The 16077-nt window shown below is 54.7% G+C and overlaps 1 protein-coding gene and 1 long non-coding RNA gene across 3 annotated transcripts; both read left to right on the top strand.

Moving 5' to 3' along the window:
- The first annotated feature begins 191 nt into the window (after positions 1-191).
- Positions 192-8933, top strand: LOC116663329. 2 transcript variants are annotated; one of them, XR_004319597.1, is made up of 4 exons: positions 192-3951; positions 4372-4439; positions 4792-5115; positions 8464-8933. It is a non-coding gene; the product is annotated as an uncharacterized LOC116663329 (long non-coding RNA). The 2 variants fall into 2 exon arrangements; XR_004319598.1 differs by lacking the exon at positions 4372-4439.
- A 3239-nt stretch (positions 8934-12172) lies between these two features.
- EDF1 (endothelial differentiation related factor 1) lies at positions 12173-15821 on the top strand. Its single transcript, XM_032478940.1, has 5 exons — positions 12173-12351; positions 13842-13893; positions 14298-14458; positions 14760-14853; positions 15369-15821. Exons 1-5 carry the CDS (start codon positions 12274-12276, stop codon positions 15428-15430), a joined length of 447 nt encoding a protein of 148 aa, XP_032334831.1. The 5' UTR covers positions 12173-12273; the 3' UTR covers positions 15431-15821.
- The last annotated feature ends 256 nt before the right edge of the window (positions 15822-16077 follow it).

Here is a 16077-nt window from a genome sequence, read left to right as displayed (position 1 = left end):
GCGCAGGGAGCCGCAGCGGGCGCCGGTTGGCCAGATTTCTCCCCCGCCCCTGCCTCGGGCCCGCCCTCCTGACGGACTGACACAAAAGCCTACCAAGTGCGCGCAGGAAGCCATAGCGGGCACCGACTGGTCAGATTTCTTCCCCGCCCCTCCCATCTCGAGCCCGCACTTCTAACGGACTGACACAAGAGCCTACCAGAAGCGCGCAGGAGCCGCAGCGAGCGCCGATTGGTCAGGGCTACCGCGGCGTGGGTACTTAAGTTGCCCCTCCGGCTATTTCCGAGCAAAGCGCGCCGGGAGTGGTGTAGCTTCCTGCCTGCCGGGCTCCCGGGTTTCCAGGCTTCTTGCAGCAAGATCCTGATTGCTTCTCGCTTCCGGGGGAGGGTCAGCCCGAGACCAAGGGCAGTTTGCGCGGCGCCCGGCGCGGAGCTGGGCCCCCATGTGCGTTACATTCATGAGAAAAAGCACAGAGACGCTGCTCACCTAAAGGCTATGAAGGCGTGTGAGGTCTCCTTCCAGGGTAGTGAAACGTTCTGGAACTAGAGAGTGGTGATGGTTGCCTGACGTTGCGAACGTACAAATGACACTGAATTTTACACGCTTTAAAATGGTTTAAATGGTGACTTTCATATCGTGACAATTTTACCACCAAACGAAACTAAAAATGCACAACGTATGGCACTTGGAAACACACGGAAACATCTAGAAACGAGGCGGTGGTCTTGGCCAGAAAAGCGGGGGCAGCTCCAGGAGGGCAGAGTGTTGACCCCACCACTGCTGCTAAGCATGTGACCAGAGGAGGGGCCGCTTCCTTATCTGCTAAAGGAGAGTCTGGACAAAATGGACACTCTACCGGTGAACATGGGCTTTCTGAATACCTGAGGACAGCGTCTCCTCTCATGCCAGCACCCAGCAATGTGGACGGCTCTCCTCACTTTGCAGAAAAGGAAACAGGCTCAGAGAGGCAAGATTCCTTACCCAGGTCACATAGCACACTGGGCACCGGACCTCGGGGATCATCTGAAGCCACGCGAACTTTTCAGGGACCGAGGAACCCATACCAGGCAGGCTTTGAAGTTACACGTTTAAACCATCCGTACTTTGGCCAGCAGAGCTCACAGCACACTGCGAAATCCCTCCTTGGTTTGGAGTCGGAAATCCCCCGTCCCAAACTCCCCCGGCCCTGGGATACAGCAGCGAGGCTACCCTGCGTCCAATACAGGTTCCATGAACTGAGGGATTGAGTTTGCCATGAGCAGCTGTGGAAAACCCCCTGCCTGGCCTCTGTCCCCTCCTACAGGTTCCACGTGGCTTCCCTCCAGCCCCACAGCTAAGCGCGCTCTCAGGTGTAAGGAGTTTCTCCCCCCAGGGCCTGGGAGGCCAAGGCCATCCTGTGAACCCACCAGCATCCCAGAAGGAAATGGTTCTTGCTGCAGAGAGGGTCACCTGCAGCACTGCACCCCTCCTTCTTCAGGGCAAAAACAAGAAGGCTTCGCCTGCCTTTTGCAGTGACTCCCTGGGGAGGGTCAGAACTCACTCACCCTTTCAGCATCGGGGACCGTGCGGGAGTGCTGGGCTCAGGGCCACCTCAGCCCCACTCTGCATCCAGAAGAGATTTCCTGGACAAAGACCTTGCTTCCTGGGAAGGCAGCTGCCTGCAGCCCTTAGCACTGACAGGCTAAGCCATTCCCCAAACACCTGCCCGTGCGTCCAGCATTAAAGTGCTCCCACGAGTTCCAGACTGCCACTTACAGAGGATTTTCACGCATGCATTTTGTGTGTGAGTGTGTGAGAGAGAGATTCTGACAACAGGCCTGCAGAGTTGAGAACGGGACAGGGAGCCTCGGCAGGGAGGGGCTGCTGATTGAGAAGTGGCCAACTCACCCCGCCCGCCAGTGCGGGAGGGTGACACCTCAGTCCTGGCAGGCTGGAAAGGGATGACTCACTCTGGTTGTCTGTGATTCAGGGGATTCCCACTCAGGTTCCTTCCTGCCAAAAAGAAAGCAAAACTCAGCCTGCTGAGGCAGCCGTGTGGGGAGGGGCTGAGGAGGTGGCCGGGACAGCCCCAGGCAGACCTGGAGAGTCGGGCGTCCTCCTCCTGCTCCCTGAGGGCTGGGGTGTCAGGGGCAGAGGGCATGACATTTCAGGCCTGGTGCCTCTGTCCTGCACCTCGGTGCCCCCCGGAGAGAGGCGTGGGCCTGGCTGCTGGTCCCGGTGGGTGCTGCGGTGGGCGCCGGCTGCCCACGGGCTCGTCCAGCCGAGAGAGAGGCCCCATCAGCTGCCCGTAGGTATGCAGACACCCGGGGCGGGTGTTGCCCCAAGGCCCCTCTCCCACGCCCCAGGCGGCCTTCCCTGCCCCCTTGGCTTTCCTTCCTCAGGTCATTGGCTCAGTCCAAGACACTTCTGAATGCTAGTGGCACCTCCACTCCCCACAGCGTGGCCAGTCCCCTGGACACCCTCACCTTGTGTCCTTTACTCAGGCCTTTGGGAGAAGAGCACACAGGGCCAGGAGGTGGAAAGGCTGATGTGGACCCCGGCCATGGGATGCCCTGTTATGGTCAGTGCTGTCCCCAGAACAGAGGCTGGCACTGGGCAGAGCCAGCCTCCCAGGACAATCTGCTTCCCATCCTAAGAATTCGTTCCTGCTTCTTTTCTCGTTTTTTAGACATTTGAAGGTCAAGCCTGGGCCACAGCTTCTGAAAGAACCCAGTTTCATTCTCACTGTAGTCACCTGATGGACCCATTTCCAGAAAGGCTGGCCTCAAGCCCTGCCCAGAATTCCCCTGCACCCACACCAGCCCTGTGGGGCTCCCCCACTCCCCTCCTGGAAGTGCACAGCCAGCGCCGTCCCTCCCTCAGGGCAATCCCCAAGAAAAGGAGAAAGACACGGGTGGAGGCAGCAGCCAGCACTCCAGGACCAGGGCCCCTGCCCCCCAGCAATGTGAGCCCACCGTTGCCCAGGCCCTAATACAGACCGTAGACCGCACTGGGGAAGAGAGCCTGGTGGCAGCCAGCATGTGCACACCGCGGCATTCTCTGCAAGCAAAGGTGGAAAAGGATGGTTTTCCCGTTCACTTGTGTTCTTCCAGACTTGGGAAGCACGCAGAAAAAAGTAATAAAAAAGTGTAGGGGGCAGGGAGTGGGGTGTGGTCCCTGTACCTCATCCCACAGGTTTTAAAACCACTGATTCAAAAACATTTGGTTTTCAGCTACAGAAGGACATTTCAGAAGCTCTGGAAAACACAGAAAACTACCAAGAAGAGGGTAAAGGTCATCTCACATCTTGGTCGAAGGACAAGCTCTGCCAAGATTCCCCACTCAACACCCACCTCCCTTCCGCCAATCTCAGAAAACTGATGCCACCCCACACACAGAGCCCAAGGCCTGAAGGACAACATCGCAGGCAGCATTGCAGGTGCCTAGGCTGCCCTGGCCATCCCAGGCCTCTGATCGCGGGGCTGACCTGGCCCCAGGGTCTTTGCACCAGTTTCTCACCCGGACCAGCTCCCTCCCTCCCCAGGCGCTGGGCACAGCCTGGATCCTCGGCAGATCTTAGGGCCTCGGGATAGAGACGGTCTCTCTCGTTAGCCCTGAGTTAAGTGGGCCCCCTCCCCCACGCCCCGTGGTGGCCTGTGCACTTGTGTCCTCCTCCCCCCGATGTGGGTCCCTGGAGGGTAGCAGCGGCGGGTCCGCGCGCGCCCTCTGCCGGCCGCACCCAGAACTGCCGCCCTGGCCCCCTGACTCGCTGCCGGACCTCCCCGCGCCCAGACACCGCGCACCGGCTCCCCGTGGGCACCTCGCTCCACCGCCTCACTTCGAACCCGCAAACCGTAAGATGGCCCTCCTCACACTCGGACCCAGCAAGTGAATCACTCAGCCGAAATCCAAGGCCCGTGTCTGGGAGGCCCGGGGTAGTCCTCCGAGGATCTCCCCGCACTCACCCCGCAGCAGGTAGGTAATCCCCGCCACACTACTGCCACCCTCCTCAGTGGGGCTCCCACCTGTCCAGGACCCAGCATCCTTCAGCCAAACTGGAACCTCGTTCTGCCACCTGCCAACCATCCTTCCTTGCTTCCCCAGACCCCTGGCCCATCCCTGGCAGCCCCACCTTCTCCAGCTGCACCCCCACCCCACCCCCGCCATTTGCAAAGGCCCTGTGCCTGGCTCAGTCTAGGTGGTTCTGCCTTCTGCACCTAAAGGAAGTCACTGCCAGTGCGCTTGAGAAGTTGGTGGCCTCCTCCACTGGCCGGTCCAGCCCCTGGCCCTCCTGGACCACAACCACTGCCCTCTCCTGCCACCTACCTGGCCTTTCCAGTCCTCACTGATGACCAGAGGGTGCCAGATGGATTTTCTAAACCCCTTTCTCCGTAGGACCAAGTATACTCAGTGACGAGGACAATGGCCTGGAAAGAAAAGCAAGTTCTTGTGCTGAACTTCGTGTACGTAATCAGGAGAGGAAAGAGTAAATACACCCAATAAACAGTACAAGAACGGGGAAAGTGATGAAGCAGAACTTGCGCTACGTTCGCGTACTTTTTCAAAAACAAGGGCAATACTTACCAACTTCCCCTTTTCCACAGTAATGAATAGAACTATTGACCAGTTCCTGGCTTTGAGCCTTAGTGTCTACAAATCTGACAATGACTTTTGTCACAATTGGTCTTTTTCTTGTCTCGTTCAGTAGACAGTTCAGCCATATTTGTCCATCTATTGTCACTTGTAGTTGACCAAAGAATACTTTCTATTAACCTTAATAAACTGTTGGTAATTTTTTTTCACTCAAAACCACAGGTGCACAAAGTTAGGAAGAACCTCCACTTCCCAGTACATCCAAGAGACTGTGATTCTGTCGGTGTCTTTGGTCGAAGCCGATCCTAGTGCCTCTGAGACATCTCGCCTGTGGAAAATTGTAAATTCAAGTGAAAAACTACAAGTAGCTGTAAAGAATAATGGAATTGAAGTAACTCGAGTGTAGTGGCCATGCTGACATCATCTGCTTTGCTTGAAGTGCAGGAGCACAGAGCTCCACCAGGGTCTGAAGTACACGCTGCACTCAAATGTTAGGAACGTCCCCCTGAAACATAGGGTGTAGCTGATTTCCACATGGGATACAAGGTGTGTGAAAGGCCTGCTATCCAGAGCGTGCTGATGCCAGGGGCTGACAGGAGACATTTTGAGAAGGAGTATTTTATCACTGACAGCATTCAGGATTGCTAAATGAACCGTGGTTAACTGCATCATGTAAGGTCTACCCTTTGGGTCACAGAATGAGGATGATCATCATAGGTTAGCTGCCCTGGCTCTGTGCAAACCCAGGGGCCCAGGCTGGGCTGCAGGGAGGGGCCAAACCCTGTGTAAGGACAGCTGGACTACAGATCCCCTACCAGCCCATATTGCCAGGCAACTTCCCCCTTCTCACTGCTATGGAAGGCAGGAGGTGATGGGTCCAAAGGACACAAGACTCAGTTCTTCCCCATGGCTGCCACCTAGCTAAGCAGGAAATGGTTGGCCAGATGTTGCTCTTTGGGACCCTCAGATGGCTCTGTCCCACCCTGATTGCCCCAAAGAAGAGCTCACCCTGGGAAGGCCTACTCTGCACACAAGGCTCCCAGCTACAGGGAGGGGACAGCTCAAGTGGTAGAGTACATGCTTGGCACGCAGGAGGTCCTGGGTTCAATCCCCAGTACCTCCATTAAAGTAAGTAAAAATCCACATTACCTCCAGCAGTAAAATTAAATTTTAAAAAATTAAAAAAGAAAACCAACAAACAAGGCCCCCAGCTCCCCCCAAGGACCACCCTCTTGGACAAGACAGCCAGCCAAGGGTCAGGACAGTTGAGTGAAAGAGGGAGACCAAAACTGATGACAGGAGGGGAAGGATGATGTAGGTGCTTGAAGAAAACATGACAAGAACTTAACTTGGTAACCTCAGAGGAACAGAGAGGGGAACACATGAAACAGGCCCTTGTGAAGCCCGGTGCCACAGAAGGGACATCCAGAATGTAACAGGGAGCACTTACAAATCAAATATGTGATTCAGATTAAAGAAAAAAGTCAGTGAAAAGGTTGTAAGTTGAGGAAATCTCCCAAAAGTGGAGCAGAAATGAAAGGAGTTAAAAATAGAAAAGATAAGGATAGTCATAGCCCCAGGAGGAATTCTAAGATCTTAGTTACACGAATTCCAGAAAGTGAAAACAAACAATGAAGGGAGGAAGTTACTGAGGAAATAGCACCAGGAAGCTGAAAGGTGTTAGTATCCAAATTTCTGAGGTCTAGATCGTGGAGCACATGGCGGGGAAACACACCAAGGCCATCACTCTGAGGTCACAGAGAAAGGAGAGCAAACAGAAGAAACAAAAACCTCCTGAGGGGCGATGGGGAGGAGAAAGAGGGAGGGAGGGAGAGGGGAGGGAGGAAGAGACAGAGACAGTGGGAGGGGGGAGAGAGAAGCAAGAGCACACAGCAGAGCTTATGTAAAGGACAAACAACATGAGACAGGGGACCTCTCAACAGGAACACGGAAACTAGAAGACAATGGGACACACCATTGAAATTCTAAGAGAAAACATGTTCATGTTCCAACCTATAACTTGTTGCTCAAACTGTCAATCAGACTGAGGATGGGGTAAAGATATTTTCAAACTTGCAGTGTCTCAAAAAAATTTCCTCCCATGCACTCGTGGTCTGGAAGCCCACCCTGGCTTGGTTAGGGAGAACAGGCTGCAGAGGGTGAGGCCGGGGAAACACAGGGCTGGCCAGTCACCTGAGGGGTGGAGAGGAGATTTACACCTCTGACCGACAGTCTGGGTCCCAATCAAATAAAAAGGAAGCAGTAAACATGCAGCTAACCCCCCAAATTAGAGACACTAGTCAACACAAGGAAAATGTGATAAGGGAAAGGAAATAGAGTCGAATCGTAGTGTATTATGTGGATTTGCTGTGAACAATACTCATCAAAATCCTGACAAAGGATGTAGCCAACAACTTTTAAGTTATCAGTGACAAGTAGCATGTTGGTCTGTTGATCCAACATGACGTCATTAGCTTCCACAGGGTGTTCACCCCTCCCTGCCCACTCCCTCTGTCCTGGTCAGTCCAGTTTACTGCCCATGCTCCCCCGAGCAAAGCCTCGACCCCATATTCACAACCCCATCCTCCACACTGTGGCCAAAGGGCTCTTCCCAAAGGCAAACCTTAGTGGGTTACTCCTGCTCTCATCCCAAAAGGATTTCTTTTCAGAAAGTGTCTGTCTGGAGGTGTCAGACCTGTGACACCTTCCACACTGGAGATGGAGCCTGGGTATGGTGTCTGAGATGAAAACTCTGTTTGGGTTTAATATCATATTGGAGATGGCAGAAACTAGGATGAGGAATCCTGAGGACAGAACCAAAGAAATTATCCAATCTGAAAAACGGAATAAAGACTGAAAAACAGAACTGTGAGAAATAACAAGCAGAATTACATACATACCTTAATTGGAGTTTCAGAAGAAGAAAATGAAGAGAATGGAACAGCAAAATAAAAATGAATGCTAGTAAAAATTTTCCCAATTTGATGAAAAATATTCATATATAGATCCAAGAAGCTCAGCAAACCCAAGCAGAATAAATATGCACACTTAGGTTCATAATAGGAAACCCCAACCCCTCAAAAAAGGAGAAAATCTTGAAAGCAGCCAGAGAACATGTCACATTACGTGCAGGGGACAATGATACAGGTGGATATGAATGATGACTGATTTATCATTGGAAGCAATGGAAGTCAGAAGACAGTGGGATGACATCTACAAAATAAATCTTTCAAAAATAAGTGTGGCAGTTCCTCAAAAAGTTAAAAATAGAATTTCCATATGATACAACAGTTCTGCTTCTGGGAATGTATCTAAATAATTGAAATTAAGGTCTTGAAGAGGTATATGTACATCCATGTTCACAGCAATACTATCCACAATAGCTAAACGTTGAAGCAATCCAAGTGTTCATCAGTGGATGGATGTGTAAGCAGAATGTGTTACATACGTGCAATTGAATATTATTCAGCCTTGAAAAGGAAGGATGTTCTGATGTGGATGAGCCTTGAGGACATTATGCTGAGTGAAATAAGCCAGACACAAAAGGACAAATGTTGTAGGGTTCCACTTACATGAGGTTTCTAGAATAGTTAAAGTCATAGAGACAGAAAGGAGAATGATGGGTACCAAGGGCTGGGGAGAGGGGGGAATGAGTAGGCAGTGTTTCATTGGGACAGTTTCAGTTTTACAAGATGAAGAGTTCTGGAGATGGATGATGGTGATAGTTTCACAATACTACAAATGTATTTAATGCCTCTTTCCAGGCAGGTTCCTCCTTCACATTCTTTGGGGTCCATTGCAGTGACCGCAGGCATTTTTGGGACCCTACCAAGACGAGCGTGAGTTGGGATGCATTTACTTGGGGCTTATGGGATATTTTCACTCTGTTCACAGTCTTGCTGGCCTGTCCTGGGGCAGATATGTCTTCTATGGCTACCAACTACCCACCTCACAGCACCTGGAACTGGAAGTATGCAGGAGAGAAGGAGAAACAAGGTTTGTCCTATGAACCAGAAGGGAGACTGCAGAACTGTCAGCAGAGGACTCAGTTCTCCAGACACTGGGATAGAATGTGTTATTAATTACGGAAACCTCAGCCAAAGTTGGAGTCTGAACAGGCCCGTAGGGGGCATGCATGTCAATAAAGCGATCTCTGCCTACATTCCCCACAGGAAGGTGCCTCTACTTACTGTCCAGGAGGAGGAAGGAAATGTCCCTCTGCCCCAGGATGGCCCAGCTAATCACAGACCTCAGCGGCCCAACCAATGGGAAGCCTCCATACTCTGGGACCCCAAACTCTCCAATGGGCTCTTTGGTTGTCACAGCCCTTCCCAACTACCCCTTTTCCCTATAATAAAGCAAGTTCTCACTCCTTGTTCTCTGGATTTGCTTTTTATCTACCATCATTCTCATATCCTGAATTGCAATTCCTTTGCTGTTCCCAAATAAATTTGCTTTTGTTGATAAAATAACTGGTATTATATTATTAAAGTTGACAGTAACACACTAAAGTTTGAGGCTTGCCAAGTGATGCCGGCACCTCTATGCCAATGAAGGAATCTGCAGGTACCATCACTCGTGTGGGGGCTTTATGTGCGTACACCCCCCGTCACACTTCCATGTGTGGAAGGTCTGTGAGTGGCCCTTATGTTTGGGCAACCTGTTGCCTTGCTGGCCGGAGAGCACAGGGCAGTGTGCCCCGCCATATTCACTATCCCGTTCTCCCTACATCACTGAACAGAAGCCTCATATGGATCCGTCCCATTAACCCTTTATAACTGCCTTGAGCGAGAACTTCTAGGAGGCATAAGCAGTTCTGGCTTTGCCTCTGTAGGGACAGCTTTCCCCCCACGGGTGGGAGTGAGCACCAGCGAACCAGGGATCAGGAGCCTGAGAGAGCCAGCTGACCCTGGAGCCCACGCAGTTTCAGCTGGGCGACTGTCACTCCACATTCTGGCCACCGTGGTTTTGGGTAACCACGCAGCCTGTGATCACCTGCTTGCTGAGAGGTGTCTGCAATCGTAAACTCGTCTTGCTGCAAGTGGTTAGATGCCTCTGGGGAAGCAGAGACTCAGTTACATACACTAAAGGGCAAGCACACTGGCCACAGCAAACACCACCCGACAACCCACTGGCTGTTCAGCTGGACACCTTCATCTCTGGCTCCTGGCTTAGAACCACGTTGCAAACTGGGTTTATTATGTTGTTTTAACTCTGGTCTGGTATTTGTTAAGTTTGTCAAACCTTTATAAGAATGACAGGCCTAATAAGATGATGCTAGCTCAGCACCTTGAGGTAATTTCCAGCGCTTACAGCCCTGACTAACCACGGACTTTTAACACGGGACCCCTGAGAGCGCTCCCTATACCTTTGATTGTTACTCAAGTGCAGGTGCGTGAGGTCTCTCACTTGTGTACTTTCCAAGTGCACAGGGGAAGGTCCTTCCTGGCACCGAGGGAGAAACCACTATCATGCAGAGATCCTGACTCTTAATCAGCGATGCTCTGATCAAAAGCGGAAAAAGTGGAATGAATGACAGAAACCTCAGCTAAAGTATGAGTCAGGACACTCCAAACATCAGGCGGGTAAAGGGCACTCACGCATCACCAGGCACATCAATCACCCCGATCTCCGCCTGTCTCCCACAGGAGGGCGCCTCTACTCACCATCCAGGAAGAAGAAGGAAGCTTCCCTCTTCTTTTCCCCAGGACGGCCCAGCCCATCAGAGGCCTCAGCGGCCCTAACAGTGGGAAGCCTCCATAATTTGGACCCCCACCCCAACTCCTCCAATGGATTCTGGTTATCACAACCCCTCCCCACTCCCCCTTTGCCCTATAAAAGCAAGTTCCTCCTCCATGTTCCCTGGGTTTGACTGTGACTCCCCCATAGTTCATAGATCCTGAACTGTAATTTCTCTGCTATACCCAAATAAACTTGCTTTTGCTGCTAAGGTAACAGGCTATTACATTATTAAAGTCGACACATTTTCAGAATTCCTGTGTTGTGGAGCGTAAACCTGTAGGAATGCCACAGTGAGCACATCTATGTGAAGCCTCAAGTATTACCCAAATCAACGTCAGCATTAAGGAACAGATACACATCGGATCAAACACGTTGGAGAAACGTCTGAATTGTCTTTCTGTTGTTTCTATAATGCAATTCTGCAAAGTCACGATGTGGCATTCAATGAGAACATAGCCAAAAATGTCAGCAAAAGCACTAGAGATGCATCCATTGATTCATGGAAATATCCTCCGAATTTTGTGATGTGGCATGTCAGTTTTCAAAAATTCATAATTTACTGACTTATTTTTTCACTAAATAAATTATAAAATAACTAAAATATTAGTTATTTTAAATAACATTAACATATTATGTATACGTCATAGTACATTATTTTATCATTATGTATATACTTTTCAAAATGTTATACAAGAATATTATTTTCTGTAAGCAATTTTGTTTTTATAATTTTATTTCCTTTGTCCTCCACATATTACATGTGCTTTATTTAGGCCCCACCAAACCTGCATCCACCCCTGCCCCCACCATCTTGGCATCACCTGAGCACAACTCCAGAGAAACAGAACTTTGAATTTCGTGAGGGTGACAAAAAAAAAAAGCATGAAACAGAAACTGATTTCACCTACAGAAAAATCAACACAGCCACCTTTTCTCTGCTTCCAGTTTGTGCACCCACTTGGCGTGCGCGTGGCGGGGCCGAGGGGTGGTGATCCCCATCTCCACAGGGGCGGCCCGGATGCCAGGTGTGGGGGCCAGTCTCCCTCCCTCTCCCTGAGCCCCCTCCTCCCCGGTGCACAGCACCCCCTACTCGAATTCCTCCTTCCCCTCCCAGTGCCCCTCCCCACGTCCTGAGCCCCCACCTCGTTAGGAGGACCTTCCTTTGCTGCGCTGCCCCCGCAACCGGGTTCCCCTGGTCCCACTCCCACGTCCTCTCACTTCTCCGCCAGCGGAATCCCCACCCCTTCGTCCCCCTCTTCGCCCCCTCATACCCCCTCGTCCCCCCAGAACCCCCCGTCCCCCTCTTCGCCCCCTCAGTACCCCCTCGTCCCCCCAGGCCCCCCGTCCCCCCTTCGTCCCCTCAGTATCCCCTCGTCCCCCCAGGCCCCTCTTCGCCCCCTCAGTACCCCCTCGTCCCCTCAGGCCCCCCATCCCCCTCCGCCCCCTCATACCCCCTCGTCCCCCCAGGCCCCCCGTCCCCCTCTTCGCCCCCACAGTACCCTCGTCCCCCCAGGCCCCTCTTCGCCCCCTCAGTCCTCTCGTCCCCCCAGGCCCCCAGTCCCCCTCTTCGCCCCCTCAGTACCCCCAGGCCCCTCTTCGCCCCCTCAGTACCCCCTCGTCCCCGCCAGGCCCCCCGGCCCCCTCAGCACCGCCCAGCACCCGCAATCCCCCGCCTGTACCCCAGCGCCCCTTCAGCGCCCCCTAGTGGCCGCGTGCCCTAGCCCCGACGTCTCCCGCCCCACGTCGCGCACCCGCGGCGTTCCCTCGGACGACCAGAGCTTGGATTGGTCCGAGCCGCGGGAAGTGCCCGCCCCCGTACCGCGGGCCAATGGGCTGAGGGGCGGGTCGGCTCTGACGCCGGAAGCGCCCGAGCTACGAGGGGACGTCGCGTCGCCGGGTCTCGAGCAGCTGCCTCGGAGCCGCCGGTCGGACCGCCCCCCCCGCCCGCCCCGCCTGCCCGCCATGGCTGAGAGTGACTGGGACACGGTGACGGTGCTTCGCAAAAAGGGCCCCACGGCCGCCCAGGCCAAGTCCAAGCAGGTGCGGGTGCAGCGCGGGCCTCGGGACCCAGGAGCGGCCGGGCGGGCGGGGCTGACGGGGGGCCGGGGGCGGGGAGTGGGGACCGGAGTCGAGGACCGGGACGGGAGCGGAGAGGCGCCAGGGGCGGGGGCCGGGGCAGCGGTGAGAGACGGGGCCCGAGCTGGTGGCAGGGAGCGGAGCGGGGTGGGGGTGGAAGGGTCGAGGCGGTCTTCGGGCTAATGATACCAGGCAGGGTCCCGAGGCCCTTGAGGCCCTCGACCTCTTAGTGGGGACAGGGACATTGGGAAGGGAGGGGAAGCGGGGCGACTTTGGCAGGGGAGGACCTCGGGGTGGAGATCCGTGGTGGGGCCAGAGAAGGGATAGGACAGGGGCAGTGTCGGCCGGCACCCTGCCCCAGGGCCGCCTTACTCTCTTTGTGGGGTGCCTGGGAGTCCGATGTGGCACGCTGCTGGCTGTCGGGAGCTCCTGGCCTAGGCTGGGGTGGCCTAGAGACGCAGCAGGCAGGTGGACCTTGTGTTCCCATCTCGCAAGGGTAGCCAGCATGCACTGAGAGGTACTTGGGACAGAGGGTTCCCAGTCTGGCTAACCCATCCAAGGTTCATCTGTGAGTCAGTGTAAGGGGGTGAAGGGCAGTTCAGTCACGAGGGACCTCTGCTTGTTTTTTCTCTCAGGCCGCGTTGGGTCAGCCCTAGACACTTCTGGGCCATGACTAGCTTCGGCCCTGGTGACCAGCATTCATTGACCTGCCCTGGACTTAGCAATTGGTCAATTGGTCAATTGGTCAATTGGTCAAAACCAAATTCACTCTCCTTTTTTTTTTCTTTCCCAAAGAAAACTTAATAGCCACAAGCTAGGAGTCGTGAACAGTTCTAGAAGGCACCTGTGAACATGTGATACTTAGAACAAAACATCCCACAGTAACTTTGCGGAGGTGTCAGAGGTTTCAGGAAATGCGTTGCGTTAACATTCGGCAACTGTGGATGGAGGGGTATCACTGTCTTTGGTGATGTTTGGGGCGGGGCCTGCAGGTGTTGTGCGATGCGCCATCTTTTATTATGAGCCGGAATGACTGAGGAAGGCCAAACTAGGTCCTCACTCGATGTTCCTTCCTGTTTTTGCAGTGGAGTCTAGTAGAGATACAAATCTATTTTAAGTGTGGGTTTCTAAAAGGAATCTATTAGCACGGCTTTCTCAACAGCAGAGGTGAGCTCTTCGTTTCCCTTAGCAGCAGTTTATTGAGAGTTGCCTGGTTATTTGGTTGTACAGGGATTTATATAGCAAGCTTTGGTCTAAACCCAGTGTTGCTTGTCAGTCCTTGAAAAAGCCCCAGGTACCTCAGCGCTTAAGGGGTTGAGCTCCGAGCCTGACTGCCTGGGCTCACAAAACACGAGGCGTTAGCAGTGTGCTGACTGACTGACAGCAGCCTGGATTGGCATTTGCCAGGTACTACCAAAGCTAATTTTGACCAAAAAAATCTCCTAATTTCCTAGGCCATCTTAGCGGCTCAGAGACGAGGAGAAGATGTGGAGACGTCCAAGAAATGTAGGTACTTGTGTTTCCACTCGCAGAGCCGGGGGTGCCGCTGGGGCTAGTATCTACAGGTGCCTGCCTGGCGCCCCCAGGGGTGTCGGGACGGCCGCTGGCAGCTGAGGCCGCTGCAGAGCTGGGAGGTGTCTTGGATCTCATCAGAGCAGCTGTGGTTGGCATAGGTTGGGGGGACTTCCCAAGACTAGGAGGAAATTCTGGACTCCACATTCTTAGGTCTGTGAAGGTGCTGATACAGGGTGGCCTGGCTCAGCTTGTCTCCCTGGGTGCTCCCTGTCTGCAGTGGCTCAGCTCGTCACCCTGGGTACGGGCACCTGCTGGGCCTGGTTCCTCGTCTGCAGTGGCTCTTGTTTGGGTTTGTCACAAACCCTCTCCTCTGGTCTTGCCTCATGCCGGTCCAGGGGCCGCTGGCCAGAACAAACAGCATTCGATCACCAAGAACACGGCCAAGCTGGATCGGGAGACGGAGGAGCTGCACCACGACCGGGTGACCCTGGAGGTGGGCAAGGTGATCCAGCAGGGCCGGCAGAGCAAGGGGCTGACCCAGAAAGACCTGGCGACGGTGAGCGTGCGGCCCCCCGACCCAGGATCAGGCAGGCGGGAGGACGGCCTTCAGAAGGCACCCGAGGCGTGAGCCCTGCTCGTCTGGGGACTTAGGGGGCTTTCGGGGGCCCTGAAGGCTCTGGGGAAGCTACGGGTGTTAGCTGTAACTTCCTCTTGCATGTGTCGTGGCTCTGAGACCCTGAGCCTCCGAGAGCTGCTGTCAGCGCAGGAACGTGGTGTCCAAGGCGTCCCACCTGGGTATGTCTGGGCCTCCCAGCATCTCTTTGAACTGACATGTGCAAAGTACATGTTCTCTTTAGAAAATCAACGAGAAGCCGCAGGTCATCGCGGACTATGAGAGCGGCCGGGCCATCCCTAACAATCAGGTCCTGGGCAAGATCGAGAGAGCCATCGGTGAGTGCCCTGCCGGCCTTCGCTGGCCAGGCACGCTGACCTGGGTGGGGCTGGTGAGGACGGGCACAGGAAGGCCCCTGGGCCCCGGAATTCTCCAGAAATTTAAGAAAACTCTCACAAGTGAGTAGTGTCTGGGCTCTTTCCCCATTCTCTGCGCCGCAGGCTCGAACTCTCGGGTATTGGCTGCGGTCGCATTTCGCTCCCCATGCCCCCAGGCTCCCCGAGCGAGGAGGCCTGGTTCTGGGAAAGGGTTTCGCCTTTCACCTCAAGGATGGGGAGGCGCGTGCTCTTAAAAACTCGACATGAAGACTAGGTGTGTGGGGGCTGAGGGCCCAGTCGGGGCAGAGTGGGGCGTGTTCCTCCCTCCTGCCTTGCCCCCACCCCCCCCCCCAAAGGAGGCAGGGAGCTGGCGCTCAGAGGTGGTGAGGGTGCCCGCTGCCGCTCCCGGGGCTGTGGCCGGGGTCCTCGAAACGCGAGTGGGCGCCGTGGCGCTCAGTGGGCTGCTGGTCTTTCAGGCCTCAAGCTCCGGGGGAAGGACGTCGGGAAGCCCATCGAGAAGGGGCCGAGGGCGAAATGAACACAAAGCCTCGAAGTCAGTGCGTCCGGCTGACCTCGCCTGGCTGGTTCCCTGACCGCCACCAGCTGGCGCGGGTCTCTCCACGTGGCCAAGTGGAACGCAGGGCGTCAGCCCTGCCCGGGACCCCTCCCCAAACCTGCTGTCAGACTAACAAACAAAACTTTGCAAAGTGTTTGCTTCTCCTGGTTTTTTCCTCCCTGCCCCCGTCCCTCAAACGGGGTGCGGAGCGCCGCCTTCCTCTCCCCCGTGTCCGCCCAGCTGCGCGTGGCTCCCAGGGAGCCCTGAGGGGGACCGCCTCACCGGGGGCGGGCGGGCGGCCTGGCCGTCTGGGAGAGGAGCTGTGTCTCCAGCCCGGCCCTTAGAGAAACGAATAAACGTTTGTCGCCCTTCCTGCTGGTGGTGCGTCGTGCTGTCCAGTCTCTTCTGTCGCACCTTTAGCAACCCCGCCTTTGGCCCACAGCGTGGCGAAGGGCTGATACCGTGAGATGCCATGGCAGGTGGAGGGCCACGGGGTGTGAAGGCACTGTGCGGGCTCTGGTCCCCGTCCCGTCTGCAGGGGCCGTTAGTGGGCGAAGGTCAGCCTCTTGGCACCAGGCCTCTGTCCTCCCCTGCAGAACCCAGGGGCCGTAGTGGCAAGGTGGATCCCC

Source organism: Camelus ferus, chromosome 4 (genome assembly GCF_009834535.1).
Source record: "Camelus ferus isolate YT-003-E chromosome 4, BCGSAC_Cfer_1.0, whole genome shotgun sequence".
NCBI classification, from domain to species: Eukaryota; Metazoa; Chordata; class Mammalia; order Artiodactyla; family Camelidae; genus Camelus; species Camelus ferus.
The sequence above is the reverse complement of the archived record's forward strand: the minus strand, read 5'-3'. Positions and strand labels throughout refer to the sequence as shown.